The 12,311-nt window shown below is 41.6% G+C and overlaps 1 protein-coding gene across 4 annotated transcripts in view; it reads right to left on the reverse strand.

The window, feature by feature from the left end:
• Positions 1-6,240: 6,240 nt before the first annotated feature.
• gli3 (GLI family zinc finger 3) overlaps positions 6,241-12,311 on the reverse strand; it is a 147,768-nt gene continuing 141,697 nt past the window's right edge. For 3 of the 4 annotated variants that reach the window (XM_051882716.1, XM_051882717.1, XM_051882718.1), the window contains 2 exons: positions 10,744-11,146; positions 6,241-10,411 (listed from right to left, as the gene is read on the reverse strand). In XM_051882716.1, the coding sequence (XP_051738676.1) occupies positions 8,052-10,411; positions 10,744-11,146 (2,763 nt within the window). In that variant the 3' untranslated portion in view covers positions 6,241-8,051. Of the gene's footprint in view, positions 10,412-10,534; positions 10,567-10,743; positions 11,147-12,311 lie in introns of all 4 variants that reach the window. The other variant, XM_051882719.1, reaches the window with a different exon arrangement.

Genomic DNA, 12,311 nt, shown 5'->3' on the forward strand with positions numbered 1-12,311 from the left:
TTATGGGGCGATGCCAAAGGCGGAAGAGACGCTTGCAAGCCATCTCTCCCCCCAAACGGCCAAATCTATCAGCCGCTCTATGGCAGCCCTGGTGGCCACGGAGAGGCATCTCTGGTTGAACTTGACTGACATCAAAGATAAGCACAAGACGTTTCTCCTGGATGCCCCACTGAATCCCTCCGGCCTCTTCGGTGACGCTATCACATCTGTCACCGAGAGGTTCCTGGAGTCAAAGAAGCAAGCTGCAGCCTTGCAGCAGTTTCTTCCCCGCCGTTCCCAAGTCTCTGCGGCTGCTGGGCGGGAGCATCCTAAGCCGAGTACGAGCTCCTTACACAGACAACACCAGAAGCAGAGCGTTGCCACCCATACTCCCCCTCTGAGCAGCTCCACCCATACTCTAACGTTCGCAGGCGAAGTCCTCGAAGGGCAAGGTCGATCTGAGGACCATCACTGCCGCTAAGAGTGCTTCATCGAAGAAATCCTGACGCCAGAGGTGTCAGGATCCTGAGGGTGGTCCCCTCCGAAGCCAGACGGTGTTCACCTCTTCCAACGGTGGCCGCCTGCCTTCGGTGCCCTCAGGGGGGCGTTCTGCCAACCTCGCCGCAATGTCGGGGCGCAGTAGTTCCCCGCAGGTCACCCGAGGGTGGCTCGCGCTCTCTGGTGCAGCCAAGCCAGTCGTTCCCTGCCGGGGCGCCACTTCAGGGCACTGTACTGGCTGCCCATATTACACCAGAGGCCAGCCTCGAGAGGCTGGTTCCCTTAGTAGACTTTCTAACAGAATGGAAATGTCTGTCAAATGTATCTCAGTGGGTCCTGCACACGATAGAAAATGGGTATGGCTTTCAGTTCAGAACACGCCCACCCCGTTTCAGCGGGGTTCTGCCTACAGTGGTGGGCCCCGAGCAGGCTCTGGTGTTGGCACAAGAAAGTAGAGACTCTGCTGCGAAAGGAGGCTATAGAAAGGGTCCCTCCTCCCAGCAGGGAGGCAGGATTTTACAGCCGCTACTTCATTGTTCCAAAAAAAGATGGGGGGTTGTGTCCCATTTTAGATCTACATCAGCTAAATCGAACAGTAGCAAAGCTCAAGTTCAAGATGCTCACTATCAAACACATTGTGTCACAAATCAGGTCCGAGGACACTATAGATCTAAAAGACGCATACTTCCATGTAATAATCCTCCCACAACACAGGAAGTTCCTGAGGTTTGCTTTCGGGGGTGAAGCATACCAATATCGGGTTCTTCCCTTCAGCCTAGCACTGTCACCCCGCACCTTCACCAAATGTGTAGACGCGGCACTGACACCCTTGCGAATGCAGGGCATCCGCATCCTGAACTACATAGACGATTGGTTGATTCTGGCTCAGTCAGAGCAGATGGCGGTTCAACATCGAGATGTTGTTCTCGCCCACATGAAAAGGTTGGGGTTGAGGCTAAACGCGAAGAAAAGTGTGCTTTCTCCTGCTCAGAGAACCACTTATCTAAGCGTGGTATGGGATTCGAATGTCATGCGTGCTCGTCTATCGCCTGCTCGCATAGCATCGATTCTATCAGCTGTTACAGACATAAAGCTAGGCCAGTCACTCACTGTCAAACAGTTTCAGAGACTGTTAGGTCTGATGGCAGCAGCATCCAACGTGATACCTTTTGGCCTGCTGAACATGAGACCATTGCAGTGGTGGCTCAAAACCAAGGGGTTCTCACCAAGGGGGAATCCTTTTCGTGTGATCAGGGTCACGTGGCGATGCCTTCGTGCCCTAGTCATATGGAAACAACCTTGGTTTCTGTCCCAGGGACCTGTGTTGGGAGCTCTCGGTCGTCGCGTCACGCTAACGACAGACACATCCCTCACGGGCTGGGGGGCGATCATGAGTGGTCGCTCTGCTCGAGGTCTATGGCAGGACCATCATCTCTCCTGGCACATAAATCGCCTGGAGATGTTGGCAGTGTTTCAGGCCCTGAAGCACTTCCTTCCAGACCTCAGGGACCATCATATGCTAGTTCGCTCAGACAACACGTCGGTGGTCTCATATATAATCATCAAGGGGGTTTGAGGTCGCGCCCGTTATACAAACTGGCTCATCAGATCCTCCTGTGGGCCCAGGGGAAACTGCTCTCGGTCAAGGCAGTTTAAATACCAGGGTATCTCAATGTGGGAGCAGACATCCTGTCGAGGCAGGGGCCGAGGCCCAGGGAATGGAGACTTCACCCCAAGGTGGTGAAGCTCCTATGGGAGAACTTCGGCAGAGCCGAAGTGGATCTGTTTGAGTCTCGAGAGACGACTCACTGCCCATTATGGTTCTCCATGACAAACCCAGCACCTCCGGGGCTGGATGCTATGGTACAGCCATGGCCAAGGCTGCATCTGTATGCATTTCCCCTGATTGCGCTGCTCCCGGGAGTTCTGGGGAGAGTTCGCCAGGACGGGGTCCGTCTGTTATTAGTAGCCACACGGAGTTAGGTGTATTATATATTATTTCTATTTTTATAGGTTGATAAATGCCATTAAAATAATAGTTTATATAATATGAATAAAAGTAAAATGTTTACTGTATGACGTATGGGCAACAATGATTGGACGTAAAAATCAATGATAAACATGACCATGAGAATATGTCCATAACATGTCCCACGTCGCCTTTTAATGTGTGTGTGTGTGTGTGTGTCGAGATAACAAAAGTTGTTTTCTCGTGATCACGACTTTGTATTTTCTCGTGATCTCGAGATAACAAAAGTTGTTTTCTCGTGATCATGACTTAATCTCTGCTCTAAATTACACAAATGTGCCAACAGGTGTCAGTATATTACCAAATATAACTGATGGGGTGCGGTAAATATCTACTTTACTGTATTAGTTCATATTGGCCCAGATTGTACGAGTTTCGGACAGAGAGAGTCTTCGTGATCGCTTTATTTTGTACAGTATTGTGTGCGTTAAGTAATTAACTTAACTGTTAATTACTTAACACACACATACTTAAATTACTTAACTTAACTGTTAATTACAACTAATTTTGATGTCACTGTATAGTATTCTGTTTGCACCTTATTGTGTATCTTTAAGACGCCATTTTAATCATCGCAGTTTCAGTGTTCATTTACCTCATGTCACTCAATGTATATTGATAAGAAATATGATTTATAGCCTATGTCATTTAATTCAGTGATAGTGTGTAACCTATTGTATTTTCTACATTTCTTTGTAGGAAACCACACACATACACATAAACACTCTTCCCAAACAGCATTGTTTTTTCAAAGATTGTTTTAGCCTATATCAACTGGAATAAAGTTTTGTTTTTTGGAAATCTGGAGTATTGCACCTCTTTTTAATGGAAAAGCTAGGAGGAGGAAGACAGTTTAACACACATCAGCCTATTCTACATGAAAAAAATAACAAACACGTTATGTAATATAATTTTATTTCAAGCGAATGAGGAAAATAAAATGGGTTTAATCCAAGCAGCTTTAAAAATTTTAGAATTATAGAATAATCTGGCATATTTCTGAAGGCGCTCCGTCTGCACTTGAGATGTTGAATGCTCTGTTGATTATTAAACATGTTAACATAAATAAAATGTGTAGCGTACATTTATTGAACAGTGATTGATTAGCCTATATGTAGTTATTTATTGTAAACTTTATTATTAAGGGAAGTAAACATTTTGCTGAAATATCCACAAGATATAAGAGCGCATGATTTATCCGTCGATCTGATGCGCGTGAAAGTTGTGTTCGTTTCTATAGCAACAGTAGAATCCGGGTGCAGTGTTTCAGAATCAATCATTGTAAAAAGAACTCTTATGTCGAGATGACGAGAAAATTAAGTCGTGATCACGAGAAAACAACTTTCGTTATCTGGAGATCACGAGAAAATTAAGTCGTGATCTCGAGAAAACAACTTTTGTTATCTTGAGATCACGAGAAAATTATGTCGTGATCACAAGAAAACAAGCTAGAAAAAATAATAATAATCCATGGCCGTTTAGGGCTTCCGTAGAATAGACAGCTTGTTTATTCGTTTTTTCATTTAGTTTAACAAACGGAAAATGAGATTTTGACCCGATTTCCCATTTTTCGTTTGAGATTTACAAATCGGTTTATGGCTTTAATATTTCATTCGTACTGAAAGGCGCTGAAACGCCCCTTTCATCTGATTGGTCAAACCGCGCCGTCTTCAGGACGGCCTCATTTCTGAGTCGGTACGGCATTGTCAAGTCATCCCACTTTATAAGCTTTTGTCGCCACGCGAAACACCACTCGCTGATATCGCTGATATTTAAATAAGAAATGTGTTATATTTAACTATAATTAGTGCTGCTGTAAAGCTTCGCCTCTAATGTACGATACTTGAGGGATTACAAGTCATACAGTATGTTGACACGGAGTTAGGTGTATTATATATTATTTCTATTTTTATAGGTTGATAAATGCCATTAAAATAATAGTTTATATAATATGAATAAAAGTAAAATGTTTACTGTATGACGTATGGGCAACAATGATTGGACGTAAAAATCAATGATAAACATGACCATGAGAATATGTCCATAACATGTCCCACGTCGCCTTTTAATGTGTGTGTGTGTGTGTGTGTGTGTGTGCTCTCCGTAACTGAATGCAAGTGCAACATATTTTTGCAAACTGAAGAGCTCATAACTCATGGGAATGTATGATAATGTATTTTTTTAAACTTACGTAATATCACTCACTTATATGATGTTTTTATAATGTGTTTGCATTTGTAATAATTTATTTCGAATTTAATTTCTTAATTTTGTTCATGGAGATAACACTGACAATGTGTCATTAGTGGAAGATTGCTTGCATATCAAACCAATCAAACATTTAAAATTAAAATAACATGAAATTTCAAGAACAGCCACTAGATGGCTGCAGAGCATCACTCACTGGCTCATTTGCCATTTCCCATAGGTTTTTTTTAGATAGCCTATCTTTTTAGACATTATTATAAAATTAGAAATTTATCTTTGTCAAAGTATCATCACTGAAGTATATATATATATTTTTTTTGCAATTATGTCACAATACAGCCAAACCTGAACATGGTGTTTTGTGTGTGTGTGTGTGTGTGTGTGTGTGTGTGTGTGTGTGTGTGTGTGTGTGTGTGTGTGTGTGTGTGTGTTATGGTGTCGCTCCATCACTTCTGTGTGTGTTCTGCATTGTAGCTGATAATTTGCTTGACAAAATATGTAACAGAGAGCATTTTTTATAATCTCCCATTCGAATCAAAAACAATTTTGTTTGCATGCATTGTTGTTACGATAAAATAATGTTTTGCACATTACATTTGACGTTGTATTGACTGACTCACACATCTGCCTGCCCTCTCAGAAAAAAATCTACAAAAGCTGTCACTGGAGTGGTGCCCTATCAAAAGGTACATCTACCTAGAGTGTATATTAGTTACATATTGGGTACCAAAAGTGTACATTCCTAAATGGTACATATTAAAACCCTTTTAAATGGAAACATCCCAGCAACAGCTTTTGTACCATGGATAGTGTAGCATGGATATTTATAGTAATCCTGAAGACCTTGTTTAGCTGGTTCAGATGTGTTTGGTTGGAGCTAAACTTTGCAGGACATTGATCCTCCAGGAGCAGGACACACCTGACATGCCCTTCACATTAATTGAATGTGATTCATCAACACCTAGTAGTACATCTTAAAATAGCTCTTGACAAATTAAAACAAAATAAAATAAAATTCTTGTATAGAAATATACTACCAGAGCTTTGCTGGACAAACATTGAATGCATAAAGCAGTGGGAATAAACAATACCTTGAAAAAGGTTAGCAAACTTCAGAGAAACATCAACCAATTAATCATGTAACAAAAATAACTTTAAAAAGTTCTGTCTAATAAAATGTTAAGAAGGTTGATTTTAAGTTGTATTCCACATAATCTGTTAAATGTTATTTGTAGATTAATGTATTCAATTAATATACCGTATCTTATTCTACCTGGCAGAAATAATCTCTTCAGAATGATATAGCTTTATTGCACTGCACATGAATATGTTAGAACTGATGTGAAGGATTAACTCATTAGCTCATTGGCAGAGAAAATAGTACTGCATTATAAACAGCCAGATTAAATATTTAAGCACTGTTTATTATTACAATGTGTTTTGCTGTAACTTCTTCATTATACATTAATAACAAATTGTGTCCTAGTAACATAAATGCACATTTCAGAGACAAGCAAAGACAAACATTTTATATATTTTTTTTTATTAAAACCATACAAACATTTTTTTGTAATCTGATATAAAATGAACATTGAGAATTTGTTCCCAGTCTAAGGGTGCTAGGCACCATGACTCCATTTTGATCTCTCTGTTTAAATGTAAGAGAGGGCACAGGGATTCCTGCTTTATAGAGTAGGATATTTATACTAATTCTGACCCCTGATGCCACCTAAACTCTTGACTACAGTTTACAGAATGAATATGTATTTACAAGCATGAAAAAACATAAAACAAATAACTATTAAAAAAACAACAAAGCAACCAACATTGTTTATACATGTTACATTTCTCAATGCCCAACCAACAGAGTTTTATGTTTCATGTAACATGTAAAGTCATAGGACTCTTTCCATACATGTTTTATTTTTGGCAGTGATTCTTTTGTATGGACAGGCATTAATAAGGCACATACCTTAGGCTCAAACCCTTTTATCCTTTCATATGGGAATGGGTCATACCACCTTTATGTTCAAAACACTGATACACAACTACAGAAAAAGTTCAAATAACTGTACAAAAACAAACAGAACCTAATTACCAGAGTACCCATTTTAAAAAGCTGTACATATGCAGGTTAGAAACTGCAGGATAGTTTTAATACTGCTGAAAAGTCTCTTAGCTCTTGTAGTGGAGCTTGATGTGTCTTGGTGTTTATAAGTCTTAATTTTGCTTATTTAATCATAAATGGGTAGGTAAAAACAGGTTGATCTAAAAAGCATACATGATATCTCGCTATAGATGCACTGCACTGCTGTGACAAAAACAGCACACAACTGACTGTTTTAAACAAAGAAAAAAAAATTTAGATATATTTAGATAAATTGAAGCATGAATTGACACCAATGCTTTTTGGCCACAAATTCAAACATCTTTGTGCAATAAGTATGTTGAGATTGACTAAAATGACCACAATGTTTTTTCCACAAATTTCACATAATGCACTGCCTAACGTCAGCACCAGTCATTTACAATATGAACAAAATGATGTAAAATGTAATTTTTTTACAATATAAAAAGGAAAAAAAAAATATTAACATTTATTTACAAAGATACAGTCAATAGAATCAAGATACTGAGTTATCAGCTCTAGCATTCTTCTCACTTACACAAAAAAAAATGGTCCCTCTTACTTGCCATGAAGGAAAAAAAATGGATCCAAACAACATTTGGTACTTATGAAATCACTGAAATATTGTTGATTTAAGACACTTAAAAAGACAATTAGAATAATCAAAATATGACACTTGTTAAGAGTGTCAACACTTGTTAAGAGACAGGGTCTTGACCTGTTGACAGTTAAGTCTGTCTATTCACACTGTCTTTGAAGTACGTAATGCACTCTAAAAAAAAAGGTACACAATACATGAGTTATCCTACTCAGTTTAGTGGACAATGTGTTCACTAAGAAAAATAACATGCACTTGTAGCAACAGTGTACAACAAAACATATAGCAACAACAACAGAGAATACTGTTTCAATGTGATGGAAAGTGTCTCCTGTCATCATTATATAGCGATATAAAAGAAAAAATAGCCTCTCTATATGTATCTATATGGTTTTATTGGTCACTGCCTCTAGGATGATGAGATAGCTTCAAAATAGATTGTGAACTCTTTGTCAACATCGCCTATTAAACTATTTTAATAAGTATAAGGTAATAACTTTTTACTCATCCCACATTTAAACATGACATGCATAAGTCTGTTATATTTGTCTTATCTATAACATTGTTACGATTTTTTTTTTTTTTTTTTTAGGGGGGAAGGCGTTCACAGACTACTGCATAATAGCTAGAAATTTACTCTCTTCTGCGAGGGTGGTAAGGAGGGAGCTCATGTCACCTATAGCCATGTTGTTAGTGCCTGGATGCATGCTGTGAAATGCAGCAGAAACACGAGGAGTAGTCAGTCGGGAGGAAGTCCGAGACAGACCCTGGAGAAAACTAGGACTGATTATGTCAGACACCACACTACTCTGCTCATAGCCATCCTCAAGGATTGAACAAATATCTAAACCCACATTATCTAGGGTACCTGGGCTTCCTTCAACCGTGCTGGTAACCTGATCAACCCCAGGGGACAGAAGAGCCTCAGAAGGTGTTTCTGTCTCTTCTGACAAGGACTCCATTAGACATGACTGTGCTATGTTGTGAGAAGATGAAGTTTTGGACTCTGCTGCGTCAAAACACTCAGCAATAAACACTGGCTGCTGTTGCTGAAAGGAAGAGCAAGTGCTAGTTTGAAGGTGATCATCTGCCTCAAGCTTCAGCCCTAAAACCTGATTTGTAAGGGAGCAATTGGTGCCATTTCCATTTCTTAAGCTTTGCTGCTGGTATGAATGTGCATTTTGACTGTTGCCAACCTGCTGAGTGGAGTAGAACTGTGGGTGATATAAGCCTCTACGGCCATTGTTGACAGGTGGATGGGACATAGGAGGCTGAGGCTGGTGAGACAGTAGTGCTGCCGGAGACAAGCTGCAGTTGGCTGGTCTTTGCAACAAAAGATTACCTCTGATTTGATGTGTTATTGTGTGATTTTGCTGGAGGTGAGTATGGGATATAGTTGTCTGCTGGGCACAGCTAGGGCGGATGGGGCCCAAATAGATATGAGAGAAGTCTGGTCGACCAAAGTTATTGTGCCTTGATTCCATTTGGGAGGTTGAGGAAGACTCAATCTTAATGCCTGGATTCATCTTGGACTGCTGTTGGGTTGGTTTTGCAATTTGTTGATGCTGCTCTGGATGTCTGCATCCGTAGCTCATACCTGTCATGTGTTGAACACCATCTCTATGAAGACTTAAGTGTTGATCTATAAAATCTGTATGCAGTTGTTGCTGCACAATCATGTTTCCAAAGCGACCAAAGGGGTTGCTCACTATGCCACTCGAGTCTGACCATCTTCCGCATCTCTGAGATTGCTGCCTGGTAGAAGTAACATCGGCACTACCAGAGCTCACTTCATTCCACTGGATAGGCATTACATCTTTACTAATGCCTTCCCCTTCTGCCTCTTTCTGTTGCTCTTGTGGGCTGAGGAAGTTCTGGCCATCTGCAATACCCTGGTCAAAACTGGATCTATGGGGACTGGAATCACTGCTATGGTTTTGAGCCGATTCCTGATCTTGGGAATGGAGATATTGCACCAAATCATCTGGTAGGATGTCCTCATCAACATGTAACAGAAGTCCTTCCTGGTCCATGGCCAATTCCTCAAGTGCTGATTGCTCCATGATGCTAGGAGGGCATGGGGAGTGTAGACTCTTCTGAAAGCTACCTACTTGGCAGGTGTAGTTCTGCCAGCCCAGACTGTGATCTTCTCCATCTGAGTAATGATTACTAGCAAGATGGGGTAATGAATTCATGTTGTTTAGACTGCTGAAACGCTGTACATGTGGCAAGCCAAAAGCACTAGGATCCCGTGGGCGCACAGGGTCACTGGCTCTTCGATCACTATTCCCAGGACCTTCACCAGGGTACAGTCCTCTTCGTTGATACACTGCTTGACTGCCTTGTAAGTTGTGTGTACCATCACTACAGCGACGTGGCCTGACCAGTGGTGGTAGTGTAAGCTGGCCTGTGTCCTGTCCATCTCCCATCAAAGTCAGGCGACTCTTTAGGCTCATTTGCTCCATGTTGGGCAAGGGTGTGGGAGGAGGCCCACCTGTAGCAGCTGCATATTTGGCCTTCAGGTGATAGTGTTGAGCTGGAGTGAGGTTCAAAACACCTCTTGCTCCCATCCCACTTCCTCCAGTACCTCCACTTCCACCACCACCCCAGCTTCCACCGTACACCATCCCACCTGAACTTCCTCCTCCACCTCCACACTGGCTGGCTTCACTGGAGCGTCGGGAGGCATCAGTAGAGATAGGGTCATAAGAGTCAGTGGCACTGAGATTGTGGATACGCCGATGATGGCTGTGCTCAGACTGCGAGGCCTGGCTAGATCGGCGGCTGGAGAAGCAGGGGGAGATGCCAGAGGAGCGACGGCTGCTGCTCAGGTAGGCCGAGCTGGTGTTGCTGCCACTGCTGTCCCGCCGTTCATGCAGCAAACTCAAAACTGTCAGCTCTGTGTTGGACGGTTCAGGACGTGAAGGAAGCTGGGGCACTCCCAAAGAATTACTCCTACCAAGGCATGAACCTAATAACGAGAGATACTCTTGTTAGGAGAGGTTAATGTTATCATTATGATAACATTATAGTCATATTTAGACATAAATGTGTAAGTTACTCAAAAAGAAAACTTCTGTCATCGTTTACTCACCCTCACATTATTCCAAACCATCAAAATATCTTCTTTTGTGTTCCGCAGAGGAAGAACAAGTCATAAAAAAAATGATGAGGGTGATGACAGAAGTTTCATTATTGGACAAACTAATCCTTTAAGTTTAAAAGATTATAAGAACACCTGGTGGCCTGCACTTAAAATGGTAGAGTTCGGTATGTTGACAAAGCTCTGAAAATAAGACCTACCCTTTCCTGTGAGGGCAGGCAGGGCCTGGCCTTTAGGGGGTGGTGTTGGGGACAGATGTCCTAGCCTAGGCACAGCTCCATTCACCTGCCTTAACCTCTCCATCTTGACATGTTCCATCCAGCGTAGGGGCCGTCCTACACTTCGGCGTGTCTGCAAAGCTAGTGTTGCTGCAGTGGCTGTTGCAGTGGATACTGTAGAGTCCATAATGGGGGCATCCTCCTCCTCTCCCTCTCCTTCCTCCACCTCCTCCTCCTCTTCATTTTCCTTGTCCTCAAGTACTGCCACCTCCCCCACAAGCCCAATGCTGTTTACAGCAAGCTGGACTCCACGGCCGATATGGGGGCCGCCGGTGGACTGGTCACTGCCGCATGAAGACTGACTGCCAGGGCTTGGCTGAGACGTCTATGAGGGAAAGAGAGAAGAGAACATATTTTTTTAATTTTACTCAATTTATGACAAAAATGTAACAATCCTGATCTTTTGGCACATTTTATACAGGTGAAACAGAAGAATGCAATGAGGAGAATGAAATGCAATGTTGAGAAAATTTCTCGCATTCTGCCATGTAACAAGACCTAGTAGAGCAGATGTCTTCAACCCTGCCACTGGAAACCACTGTCCTGGAAAGCTTATTTCCAACCTGCTTGAACACACCTGCCTGTAATTTCCCGAAGACCTTAATTATCTGGTTTATGTGTGTTTGATTAGGATGGGAGCTAAACTTTCCAGGACAGTGGGTCTCCAGGAGCAGGGTTGAAAACCTCTGTAATAGTATATGATTAGTGTGAGCAATAACTTCTACACATTTTCTACATCTTTCTGCCAAATATACATTGCTGTCTACATAAAACTGTATTTGAATCACTTTCATCTCTAATTCAGCACGGAATGTGTGAGAAACAGGTTTCCTCATGCTCACCAGCTGCCAATACCAGAACTAAATGACCAACAGTGGGAGTAGAGGTAAGCTTGTTTGCCCCAAATTTCAGAAAACAGGGCACATGAACAATGGTCTCCCTTTAGAGCTGATGGGCTCTAATTATGTTGGGTTTTTTTGTGTTGCAAATGGATAATGGCTGCTAAAGAACTGACTGTCTCATTAGTAGTGGTGAAAGAAAGCTTTTTTTTCCCCTTTTTTTTTTGCGATTTGCGATCGAGTTTTCTCAACCTAGAGCTGAATAAAGATCCAGAACACAATGAAACCATAAGTGCAGTCACAGCTCACTGATTTAAAACTGCAACACAGTTCTAGAGCAAAATACATAAACAGTTACTAGAGTTAGCTGTATCATGCAAGCTGATATAATACTCATGTGACCATAGGCAACAATAGTGTGACAATAAAATATGCACCATGCTTTAAATAAAAAAAAATACTACTAATAAAAAGGTATTTTTACATACAGCATTAATATTAATGTAAGAGATGACATGATGCTGTTGACCGATGACTGAATGAATAGCCAAAATTGATCCAGATGGCCCAGACTTGAAAGGATAGAATGAGTAATAAAAAGAGAGAAGATCAGACCTATAATGACATCACCATTCTCACCTGATCACCCAC

The sequence above is a fragment of the Ctenopharyngodon idella genome, chromosome 23, assembly GCF_019924925.1.
Source record: "Ctenopharyngodon idella isolate HZGC_01 chromosome 23, HZGC01, whole genome shotgun sequence".
Lineage (NCBI taxonomy): Eukaryota > Metazoa > Chordata > Actinopteri > Cypriniformes > Xenocyprididae > Ctenopharyngodon > Ctenopharyngodon idella.